The 13443-nt window shown below is 36.2% G+C and overlaps 1 protein-coding gene across 1 annotated transcript in view; it reads right to left on the bottom strand.

The window, feature by feature from the left end:
• oca2 (oculocutaneous albinism II) overlaps positions 1 to 13443 on the bottom strand; it is a 75861-nt gene that overhangs the window by 42372 nt on the left and 20046 nt on the right. The window contains exons 12-15 of the mRNA XM_030132948.1: positions 13172 to 13228; positions 11889 to 12013; positions 9600 to 9738; positions 1097 to 1229 (exon numbers count right to left, since the gene is read on the bottom strand). Of these exons, the coding sequence (XP_029988808.1) occupies positions 1097 to 1229; positions 9600 to 9738; positions 11889 to 12013; positions 13172 to 13228 (454 nt within the window). The remainder of the gene's footprint in view (positions 1 to 1096; positions 1230 to 9599; positions 9739 to 11888; positions 12014 to 13171; positions 13229 to 13443) is intronic.

The following is a 13443-nucleotide window of genomic DNA, read 5'->3' as shown; positions in this document are numbered from 1 at the left end:
AGCTGAAATTAAAAGGTGTGGTCATCATAACAGCAAGACAGTAAAATTATATATTCCAGGCTTCAGCAGTCCACAAAATGCCAACTAGTAATGGCCGCTGTCTAATTGTTTTATATAGTGTATGTTTTTAAGTCAGTCTTTACAACCGTCATTACCTCTCTACAGACAGATCACAAATCAAACTGGTTTCTATTGCTTTGTCTCTGCTTAAACATCAAATCTGACATCAGGTCTTAAGTTCTAACAAGAGTTTCACTACCACCTTACACCAAACTGTCAACACAACTGGGTTTCACCTCAACTTTAGCACAACTCTCATTATCATGATTTACTCCAACACTGGAAGCAACAGTGAAATCAGTTCAGTCATTTGGTTGATAATGATTGACAACTTTTTTTTTTCTCTTGCATTGATAATTAACAGTGAAACACATAAAATGGAATGATGAAGAGTACAATTAGCTGAATCACTTGCATTATGTGTGTATATATATATATATATATATTTATTTATTTATTTTATTTTATTTTATTTTTTTAAATCTTTTGACAGAACAGTTTGGCCAAGTTGGGCATTGTGCTGATTTCAGGCTGTTATCTGGAGGGGTGGAGTCATTTGTCACTGCCAGCCCGTGAAAGCCAACAGCTGAACATCAGAGGAAAGGGCTTTTTCCCGGATGAGCCATGTGGTGTCTGGGACACTGGGTGAATCACCAGACTCTCATGGGAGTAGACTGAGTTAAAGAGGCAAAAGGTAAAAACGTTCAGCCCACTAAATGAGCCTGAACTCAGGTGAGAACTACTTCCCAGAGATCACTGCAACCCAGAAATATTACATCAGTGATGACAGGGCCATCCGATGAGTGCAGTATAAATCGGAAAGCTATAAATTATCTGTGATGGTTAAAAAAAACATCCTTCACCTCAGAGTATATATCATATATAGGAGTTAGAGGATTAAAGGTCATAACACTGAGATAATTACATTTCCGTGAGGTCGTTTGATGGAATGAGAAGGATCGTAACTAAAGTGTATGATAGTAAATAATAATAAAATGGCCTATGTTGACTTACTCAACATAACATTGATACTCACCAACTATTTCAATGGACTCTTTGTTATAGAGTTTTTTGTTCCAGTAGAGCATCCGCAAGAAAGGAAATGAGGTCAAAAGTACGAGGCATATTCCAAGGAACATGTAGCCTGTGAAACTGGCAAAATCAATCCCCTGTAAGACACACAATGAGAATCTGTTAGAAAACATTGGCCTCAGGACTGATCTATCACAAGAAAAATATTAAATTAACAAAAGCTAATTTTAAGAAAAGTAGAAGTTTCCTTCCTTTATGCAACCAGAACAGTGGGGTCTGCATTTGCATTTATTACAGTTCCTTCAACACCCAGGCTTTAAATACAACACAAAATGAACCACTGTCTGACAAAAAGTGCATTTAACTTACTGATTAATTAAGTGTTTTTTAGAACTGACATAGTATCACGAAATATAATACTGTGATACTGAAGCACATACATCTAACACCCCTAAAAGTATTTAGAAATTAAACATTAGAGACATAGCAGGTGCATTTAACACCAATATGTATTATATCACTCTAATGCATCAGAAGATTTACATAATTAATATAAAATAACTGATAATTTGGTTATTTCACACCAATGGGCATGAAATATGTAGGTGAGGGTTTTTCAGACAGTACTGTTACATCGTCCTTCCTACATGAGAAGAAAACAACAGCCTATGGACAGGATTATCCTCAAAACATAGAGCATCAGATAGTAGAAAACTGTACTGGAAGTGGTCTAATTGGACTCCTTATATTACGTCATCTTCATAACCCCTCAATTAAAAATTTGATTTTAATCTCATTTTGGTTTGTGACTTATTCATTCTGTCTACACATTTCATCTTCTTGCACAGGCTGATGAATTAAACTACACAAGCACTAATGCAGTGACAAAACTGGTTAATAGTGACCCCTACAGGATTTACCATTTAAAGATACAAATCTAGGGAGGAGGGGTGAAAAAATAAAGCTGCTGCAGGATAAACCAACACATGAATAGAGACAGACATCAGAAAATGTAATATCTGAGTTTAATTAAGATACTTTAGATACTACATGACCTGAAATATCTGACATTTGGTACAAGCATCTAATAAAATGTAATGCTTGTCTTCTACAAATAAGACAAGACATGAGTAATTCACTCCTCTCCATCTCCACTGAAATGCAAAATCATAAACATCACTCTCTTTAACTCAGTCAGAAAAACATTACTTTCTTGCTGCCATCTGCCATGAAAAAAAACAGATGAAGAACAAACTTCTCAGATCAGTCTGCATGCCCGTTCCTTATTCATTATTATTTCCATTACTTATTTCTCTAGTTTTGTTGTCATCATAAAAATATGCCAGAAAGAAAGTAAGGCAGCTTACTTGCAAATAGTTGATTTGCCAAAAAAATCTGAGCCAATCCATGACGCTTCAAGATGCATAGGCAACAGCGTCTTTTTTTAATCTACTTTACTTCTCCATCTGTCTTTACTCTTACTGTATAGTCTAATTAATATGAATAGTGACTGATATACTGCATGTACTTACTGTGTAAAAAGTGTTTCTTGAAAAGCTGTTCTATGCCAAAGAATACACTGATAGGATTTCACAGTTCACTATGAAATGTACCTGGTATCCTGTATCCCACAATGTATTACAGTCATCATATTCCTCTTTGGTTTAATGGCAGGTGGCAATTAATGTTTCATGTGCATTACCACCACCTGCTCTACTAGACTGTGGCCTGGACTGGGGTTTCCGATTTTCCTTGAATATTGATTGAAAGCTCAGGAAATGTGTGTATGCTGCAGGGGAGATGGCCAACTATAAGTATATACAACTATATACAAAAAATTACATAATAATGAAACTGTTTACTGTGATACATTTTTATACAAATGTTGATTTGCTGTTTAAAAAAAGTGCACTCTTGTGGTTTGACTTGTTGAAATGAGCAAACAGACCATCCTCCAGGTCTGTGAGGTGAGGCTAATGCAGAAGTATCAGAAGTAGAAGTCTGCAGTCAGATGAATATCCACTGAGGTCTGGCTCCAAATGAGAGCCAATCTCCACAGACAGCCATGTTTAAAAAGCCAATTTACAACTGAAATAAACATGTTTCAACAAATACATACACAACGGACCTGATCTAAAGGTTTCTTTATATCATACAGTTTAATTTGTTCTCTATGTTGCTATATACCTGCATCTCTACTGCATCTCTATCCATGTGTTGTGAACATCTGGACAGGCTTTAATGTGTCAGCATAAAACCTTCTGTTTAGTAAAATACAGTTTATCCAAGTCAAACAAATCTCTGTAACATATGTCCTGTTGTTGCTGTAATGATATTTTAAACCAATTTAGTAGCAAGACATATAACTGACCACAAAGAATCTAAGTTTATGTGTTTTGCTGTTGAAATGTGTCTCTGCTGCCAACACTGTGACCCTGGTGTGGTCATATTTTAGAGCCAAAGTCAAGGTCTCTTCTGATTGTTTGGAGGAGATTCATTTGGCATGGACAGTCAGAAGAGTTGCGCAATGAAATGATACCAAAAGGCAGAGATTTGTATGCGCCATGCTACCCACTCTGTGACAAATCAAATACAAGGACACTGGGATGAGGGTCAGAATCACCTTAACACACACTTCACAGCTGGGCTGTTCTTTCTATCTCTGGATTTCTCTCGAAAATCCCCTCGACACAAACAAACAAGCATGCAAACAAGCAAACAGGCAGGGAGCCCATGCATGCACACACAAGCTGTGCTTATCAGAGGCCAGACCTGACTGAATGAGCGCACCACTGTGTCCCTGTGGTTCCGTCACCTGGGAAACAGAGCCAAGACAAACTGGACGACGGGCCACGGGAGCCTTGTGTGGTCGGAGCTACTGTACGCTGAAGGAGACATTCTGCTGCACTACAAGGCCAAAATCAATGTCACACACAGATAAGTGATGCCTCAGGAAGAAACTGGAAAAATGTTAGGTCTACTGGAGATGCAGCATCACACCTCTCTGATTAGAAGAATGATTAAGAAAAGAACTGAAATTCATTGTTTTTAAACCAACACTGACCACTCAGTCAAAGACTGCTGTTGTCCAGGTGAGATGACCGTTCACCTTTTCCTCAAAGCATGAAACAAATACAGTTTGGAACATTTTCAGAGATGGAGACCTCATGCAAAGTCTTTGTGGAAGCCTCTTCACTTTCTTTGATAACACAGAAGATGTCATCAGGTCTAAGTGTTTAGAGTCCAATGTGTGTGATATTTAGGGGGATTTAAGATAATCTAATTACAGAAATGGAATATAACATGTTTTCATTAGTGTATAATCACATGACACTAGCTATTACTGTGTTTTTCAATTATATACAGTGAGAGTGGATCCTCTACAACAGTCTGCCATGTTGAGCAGTGATTTTTCAACAGCTACAGACTTCTTTTCACATTTTTTCTTAAGGGTGTAACCCAATGTTAAGGTTCTTATCTTCACTGACTGAAAGTGGAACAGAATTATCGTCCTCTTAACTAAAAAGCCCAGAATGGAAGAAGCAAACACTGACTCCAACAAGGAACATCATTTTTTGAAGGGTGAGGTAATTTCACTAGAAGTCAAAAATTCACACACGCTGAGTCTTAAAAGTCAATGTAATGTTTGATTGCTTGAATTACGTGATTACCCATCATGCCTAGTGTCTACATTACAAGCCTGTTGGGGCAGTGGTATGATCTGGGGTTACTTCAGTTGGTAAGGTAAAGGTTCAGCAATGGTAAGTGCCCAAACATTGCACAAAGCTTATCAAAAAATGCCATAGTGAATAAGGGCTGTAATCAATGCTAAAGGAGATCCGATAAAATGTGACAGTGTTGGACTTTTGTTTTGGCTGGGCTGTGTACATATTACTTTGAATGTGATCCACTCTCATGCTGGTGGGCGACAGACTTATGATCTAACCAACACTTCAACCAAGCATGATGTATGTCATACATCACTGGAATTGATGGGCTACATGGTTCCTCATGTTATTGCATCAGGGGTGACACTTGTCTCCTCCACTAGTTTAATCAGTGTGTAGTCCTCAAGAAAGGGTTCGTCTATGATTCTTGTACAATCCATCTTGTGGCCATGAACACTAGAGACACGAACAGAAGCTCCTCTCAGGGACAGGTGAGTATATTGCAGAAGAGGGACCCAAAAGAGATTAAACGTGCAAAAAACGTATTCCATGAGGAGCTATGCTGTTTCTAATGACCTCCACTTTTAATAGCAGTGACCAGAATGATTTGTGCACTTAAAATAAGAATGTGGAGGTACATTTAAAGAGCCAACTATTACAAATTCATGACCATAACCTGTTGGAGCAACAGTGTGTAAAATTGATCAGGTGCCTTGAAATGGGAAGGACTTACAGTTTCTTTTCGTACTGTTGTGGCATTTGTCATTTCCGTGATTTATGATAGCAGCAGAAAAAATATAAATTGCTTTCACTGCTACTAGATCTCCATTCATCACTCGTACATCAACATAAATAACAGTCAGGACTTAATTTGTCTAAATATAGTAACGTCGATGCAGTACTAAACAGATACTAATACATGTACAACCCAGCAAACACAGATAATTAAAATAACAGCTCAAACTTAAAATACTTATGCAAAATATCCATTGTATATACTATTTTAGGCTATAATATGAATACAAAGACCTCACTGACAGTAAATTCTCATCTTAAAGGACATAGAAGTGAATGAGAGTCGCTGCAGTCAAATATAGTAAACAATGAGAATCAGAATAACTTTCACATTACAAGGACAAAGGCTTTTTATCTGGTGTTGATATAAGTGTATTGTTTAATGATGCTTTAAAGTGGTCCTGCAGCTCCTATGTGTCAGTGTAAAGTTGCTAAGAATAATAACCATCAGCTAAACAAACTGGTGCCTGATATGGCGAGCCCACTGCTCCCAGTATGCATGCATGATCTAGTGATGGGTTAAAGCACAGGTGTCAAACATGCAGCCCGGGGGCCAAAACCGGCCCGCCAAAGGGTCCAATCTGGCCCCTAGGATGAATTTGTGAAATACAAAAATTACATTGAAGATATTAATAATCAAGGATGTGAAAATCATTTTTGGTCAGTTCAGTCTAAAGTGGATCAGACTAGTAAGATATTATCATAATAACCTATAAATTATGAACACTGCAAAACGGTTTAAGTATATAAAACGAGACATTCCAAAAAAAGTTACATTTACACATTTACAGACTATCCTTTTATATAAAATATAAATATCCTGAACAAATATGAACAATCTGAAATGTCTTAAGAGAAGTATGTGGAATTTCATACAATATTCTGCCTGTTACAAAATCTTTAAATTGTGATGCACATGTATAAATTATCAACTTAGGTGTAATATTGTTAACATTGCACTTTTTGTCTTAAGAATTTTCAGGTTGTTCATTTTTACCTCCGCCAAGGAGGTTATGTTTTTGCCAGGGTTTGTTTGTCTGTCTGTCTGTCTGTCTGTTTGTTTGTCTGTCCGTTAGTGTGCAACATAACTCAAAAAGTTATGGACAGATTTTGATGAAATTTTCAGGGCTTGTTGGAAATGGGATAAGGAAGAAATGATTAAATTTTGGTGGTGATCGGGGGTGGGGGGCCCACGGGGGGGGCCACTGATCAGCCTTGGCGGAGGTCTGCGCTCTCCGAGTGCTTCTAGTTGTTCATGTTATGTTCAATTACAGTTCGTAGATGTAAACATTCTCATCATGGAATTTTACTTTTTTCACTCAAAAACATAGAGAAAACTTTGGAGTTGACATTATTTATAAGTTATTATCCTTTTATTTATATAATTTTACTGGTCCGGCCCACTTTAGATCATATTAGGCTGTATGTGGCCCCTGAACTGAAATGAGTTTGATACCCCCGGGTTAAAGGCAGAGGACAAATTTTGGTGTGGTGTATGTTTACGTGTAGGAACCTACTGACAAAAAAAAGATTTTTCATTCTACATTTCTCGATGTGCATTCATTATTCCCATAGCGGTGATGCTGCGTTCATAATTGTTCAAACCTCTAGTCAACCCAGGAGAATTTCTGACAACCACACTCCCAGAACTGTTTATCTAGTCAGAGTAGGTAATAAGGAGGGTCACACCTGGTTGTTTCCTGTCAGTGATATTGGCTTCGTAAAATATTAGTTTTTCTACCATGAAATCCTTCACTACCTGGAGGGCAAAGAAACTAATCAATACAGTCAAAATTACTGATGAGAAAAAGGCTTGATAATTCATCTTTTGATCATGATGCTGAGCTTAATGTTTCCTCATTTCAGAACCATCAGATTCAACTTCTACTACTGCCTCATATTTACTATAACTATCACTCACAAGTGATATTTATGTGAACAAAACTATAACTGCAAATTATGCATGTAAAACTACAAAGAAGTACAGTAACCTCTCTCCCATTTTCTGTTTCCAGTATTTTGTTTGACTGTAAACACACAACTATTGAATATGTTTGTTCCAAAATGAAGCACATGGATATTTCTTCTTGGTGATGATCTCTATAAATTAACAAAAATGCTGTTACACATCTGCTGTAATACATCTGTCATCTTAAACTCACCATCTTTTTTTTGTTTGTTTGTTTGTTTTTTGGGATGTGTAGCTCTCCATGCAGATTCAGGCTTTTCCTTAACCTCATCAAAGTGCTTTTATGGTAAACTTTAACACATTACAGTCTGGACATGAAGCCAAACCTCTGGATCCATTACCCCACCAACCTGCTACCCCTGACTCCACTGGTGCTGTATGTAAGGAGTTGGTTTTTGACATATACAGACAGGGGCGCCACTACCAATAGTGGGCCCCATGAAAGGTAAACATTGGGGGCCTTTCACAAAATTCAGTATCTTGTCAATCTGTCGGAGCGGGGGGGGTGGGGGGTGTTCCATGACAGTAACGTAACTTACGCTGGCCTGAAACATGAAACTTAACGTGCTTTCAACATTCTATGCTTCTATTATACAGCAGATCTTACACGAAACTTTCACAACTTCTAACCTGTATCCACTGGACCCCCTCCACTGCTCTATGGGCCCCCCACAAATGCTCGGCCCCATGAATTTGTCATGTTTACCCCCCTTTACGGCACTCCAGTATACAGATGACAAACTTCTTTAAAGGTACTTTATCAAAACATAGACATGTTTATCATAATTCCCTTTATATTCTTTTTTTTTTTGTTATCTGGGAGCATCACTCTGAATTGAAATCTTTTTACAGATCTCTAACAGACTTTATGCATCTCTACTACTGTTGGCCATCTTGGCTTGATGATGTAAACCAACCAAAAAATACACTGTTGCCCATAAAGTTGGAGTAAAATTGGAGTTAAATTAGCTGTCCATGTAAGGTTAAGATTAAACTCACTCTATTATCCTTGTAGGGAAATTCAGTTTCTGGATTTTACCCACTGTAGTACGCACAGTACCTACACTCAAAAAAATTATTCTTGGCTCTAATAAACATGAAGTAATATTTTAAAGTAAAATGTAACTGAAAAATATGAAATTTAAAGTTTATTTATTCGAAAAAGTCAAACATAATGTGAATATGCTTAGTATAAAGTGAATCTAAACAAATAAAATAAACTTTATTTACTAGATCACATAAAAAGGCTGAGTGTCACAGTCAAACACAGTTCATGTAAAAGTTTGCATTAACTAAAGCAAATCTGACTGAAGGTATTTAATTTATTCATATTGACTCAATATGATAGAAAAAACATTGTAATAAATGCAACTCTTTACATTAAACTTATGTAATAAAATTACATGGAAAATTTACATGTAATTGAAATACATAAAGTCAACATTTTTGGCTTAATAACTTTTTTGAGTGTAGCATTAGCATTAGCAATTAGCTTAGCACATAGCACATTAGGAGCAGTGAGCTGTTACTGAAGGTTTTCAGGGATGAGGAGAGAACAGGCAAACTCAAAACAGAAAGGTTCCAAAGAGTTAAAAGATCAATACTCAAAAAATAAAAACTGGCCAAGTCACAGTCAAAGATCTCAGATTCTGGAATGACGGCTAGAAGAAATCTACTCTGCACTTAATTCTTATCTTTATAACTGATTGAATGAAAGTCTTCTCTCCTGTCAAAAAAAATGGTTCTTGTTTTTCTACCCAAAAGTAAATGAAAAGAACAAAGCAACTTTCTAGCAAAACCTGCTAAATTTTCATTCTAGTGGCAAATTAATTTTATTCCTTAGAAATTTGGTTGTAAAACAAATACCAAAGAAAAAAGTGACATCTACAGTTTGACAGATGTCTGATCTGAATCTGTTTCAGAATGAAGTCATGTCAGTGTCAGTGCTGAACCATCTGTATATACCCTTCATCGTATTTTTAACTGTACTACTGGTCTGATTCATGTGTCAAATTAAAGTGAATCGATCTGTTATATTAGTGCGACTTCATTCAGAGAACGGTGAAAGGGCCTACTTCTCTGCGTAGGTCCTGATTTGACACGATGATAACATTTGGTGGATCTCCGACAGCTGTGGCAGCCCCTCCAATGTTGGTGAAGATTACTTCTGCAATCAGGACATGTCTGGGGTCTAGATTAAGCACCTCACACAACCTGCAAAATCAGATAGAGACACAAAAGCCCTTTAGCCCAGATTAGATCACAACAGGTGGGAGAAATAAATATATGCATGGAAAAAAGGATATTAGATGACAAAGATTGGTCCTTTAACATCAGTGCTGCAAATCAGTGCACACTTTACTGTATTTACTTGTATTGGAGTATTTCCACAGTGTGGTATTAGTAATGCCAACAAAGACCTTAATGAAAAGAAAAGACGCAGGAGTGGGCGGTACACACGCCTAATTTGTAAACACTATACAACAGTAAATTGTAGCTCTCTACATTAGTTCTATTTTTAGGTCACAGATTTCCATTCTAAAATAAACAGTACTGTAAATTTAGCATTTTTTCAAGTGGAGATGAAGAATAAGTCCTTTAAAAATATCTTACAGGGTCCTGACATAGGAACCAATAAGAAAAGTTAAAATATTGATTAAATTACCGATTTTAAGACATAGAAATATATGTTCTTTCCTATTTCCTTTGTCTGAAAACATAAATTTGTGTCTCTTGTGTCTCAATATGTTTAGAGCGATGTAGAAGCAAGGATACTTTATAAGAAAAGGAATATTTTTATTTATCATGAAGCTGTAACACTGGTTTATGTTCTAACACATTTTTATACAACTGGCAAGTTTTATTTATTTATTTATTGAGGAAGGTACAGTCTGATCTAGACTTTGAGCACTGATTGTCCATAACTCATCACATCAGCAATGGTAGAACTGGTCACACAGGGAAGCCACCTGACTGGTTTCACAACACATTTACTGGGAGCAGTTTTCAGAAAGAAATGCAGTAAATTAATCGAAAAAGGCCCAATGGAATTATCACAGCTTATTAGAAATCAAGCAATAGTTAAGGCCCTTATAAGTTTGTATGAGTATTAACAATAGGATCATATACAGGTTTATTTATAAGTTAGAAGACATACATTAGTACTCCTAAAAGATATAAAAACACTCAAAAGTGTTCTATTTACAATTGATATTCACTACTATCAAACTCATTCCGTAAAGTGTGAAGATGATTGTTATAAACATCTGTATTATACTAGTGTATTGTCAAGTATTTCCTTCAGTCACAAGATCTGTCAAAATTACACTGTCTTATAATATCCACATACTACAATAGACCATAGTTTACATTAGTGTTACATTACTGTTAGATTAACTCTGCTAACAGACACAATAAAACTAAAACTACTCAGCTCCATTTTCTATGTGGTTGGTTTTTCCTCTTATGAATCATCCAAACAAGGTCAGAATTGTCATAGTTTAGTGTGGGACTGTGGATCAAAAAAGGTGAACTTTGCAAAGATAATAACATAACCTACAGTATTTAGAGTTTGCACCTTCATGAGAATTATAAACAAAGTCACCTCGGATTTTTTGATTCACTTCACTCAACTCATTACATGTACTGGAAATTCAGGGATTTGTGATGCTGTTTCTCTCTCACCTTGCATTTTAAATTCAATGCAATTTAAAAAAGTAAAACAGTATAGAATAGAAAAAATAGAAGAAGTGATAAAGTGGTATAAAACCTAAACTATGACAGAAAATAAAAGATCTAAATTTTTATTTATTTATTTTGAATATCAATATTTAAAACCAAACACAACAAGGAAAAACATTTTAAATAAGAAAAAAACATGTTCAAAAGGGAGCAAGATGAAGTTCAACTTATATACTCCCACCCCCTTACCCCATCTTTTTCTACTGACCATAAAGTCCCATGTCAGCTCCCCAAAGTAACTTAACAAATCTTACACATCAAAATAAATTCTGACCAAGCCTGCACAAAATGCAAAAGTGCTGTATGTATGCATATCAAAAATAAACTCTTTCCATTTCATTACAGTATAACACATGAAAAATAAACTCTGTGAACCTATTCACAGTAACAGCAGTAGTGCAATACAGTCACGGTGATGAAAGGTGAGGAGGTGTCTGATGGACCAACAGCAGATATGACAATAGTGCAATGTGTAATAAAGTGCAGAAGGCAGCAGCATATGTGTTAAATATTACAGACTGTCAGTCTGCTGAGTCTTTGTGTGCAAAAACAGTTGAGGTTGAGTCCTTGTGTAAATGTGGAGGTAGGTAAAAAAAAAAAAAAAAGGTGAAATTTCAATGTACCTTATAGTGACTGGAGTGAAAAGCATCATTGTGGTCACATTGTCCAGAAAGGCAGAGAGTATGGCAGCAATGAGACACAGGATGATGATCATGGGCCACACTCTTCCTCTGGATAAGTGGTAAGCCTGCAGAGAAAAGCAGTAGGATGGTGAGACACTGAGATATTAAATGTAACACAATCGAGGCACTTCTGATATGTTTCATACTTTCAAGCTGTAAAAATTGACCCTATAATTTTAAAGTAGTCTATGAATTATACAATATGAGGTGGCTGACCTGGAAAATCAGCCTCCAAATGCACCCATTGAATGTGGAATTACCCCCAGGTCTACTTCTGAAGCTGGGAGTCTAAATACTTACTTATACCAGGGATAAGCCCAGGAGAGTGGCTCAGCATTGCCACTTTTTGTATGTAACACTACAATATGTCGGGTTTCTAAGCTCTTCTCTGAGAAGCTATTTTAATTTGGAGTGTCTGCCCTTGTCCAACTCACATTTAAAATTCATGAGCCTGCATGATCCCTATGTACCCAGGTCTGAGTGGCCCTGTGGCTGAAGGACAAAGGTATTCACGCACCTTCACCATTTCTACACAATATTCAGAAGGAAACATGAGTGCATCCGAGCTGTTTTTCTGATGCCAGAAAACCCTGAACATGTACAAAGAAGATGATGGCATGTTTTACCGTAGAGTATCTCTTATGACTCACTGTGTCATCCTCTGTTAATTGTTGTATAGATGTAAAAGCACAATTAGACTGTAGTATAAAATTTAATGCATTATGCAAGATAACTTTTATCATTATTACTGCTGTATTTGACATGGACCGTCCTCATTAATCATCAGAAATATAAGAAACATTTCACAGGATTGTACTGACCTACTTTCCTGAACTTTCCCTTATAATAAAATGAATATGTCATTCTTGTCATCTGATTATAGCGGTGTATTTTGGGTAGAATGTAAAGATAGGCATCAATAGTTGTAAGGTCATCTTAAACTACAAAGTTTTCTCAATTTTTGATAATGCCAGATAGGTCAAAATAAACATTATGTTTTTTCCGTGTCATCAGAAGGTCTGTAAAGCTAATTTCAAAAATAGATCAAACACTGTCATCTCTGAGACAAGAGCAACTATTTTCATAGACCTAAATATTAAACAGCATGTCACTCAGTGTAAACACCCAAATGACAAAGAAATCTGTAATATCTACAATCACCAAAGCAGAAATTGTGCACTTTTTTAAAAACTGATTTGTAATTTGTTATTTAGAAAATTCACCTTAACAGCGCAATAATCAAAGAAGCCAGTTTCGGAAAAAATAGCGACCAACACCATCTGTAAGAAAAAGACCATATTACCAAAGAAAATTGAATAACCCTGCACAGTATAAGAACAATAGTCACAAACAGTAGTTACAGACAACAAAAATAATCATTTAAGATGCTTAAAGGGGAAAAATGGAATTAGGAGTAGTCAGTAAAAAAGATTTTTATGCAAGTTTCCTGATTATATTATGACTCTTATCCTAAAAAAGTGACATAACGACAGTC

Source organism: Sphaeramia orbicularis, chromosome 4 (assembly GCF_902148855.1).
Source record: "Sphaeramia orbicularis chromosome 4, fSphaOr1.1, whole genome shotgun sequence".
Classification (NCBI taxonomy): domain Eukaryota; kingdom Metazoa; phylum Chordata; class Actinopteri; order Kurtiformes; family Apogonidae; genus Sphaeramia; species Sphaeramia orbicularis.
This window is presented reverse-complemented; position numbering and strand designations above follow the sequence as displayed.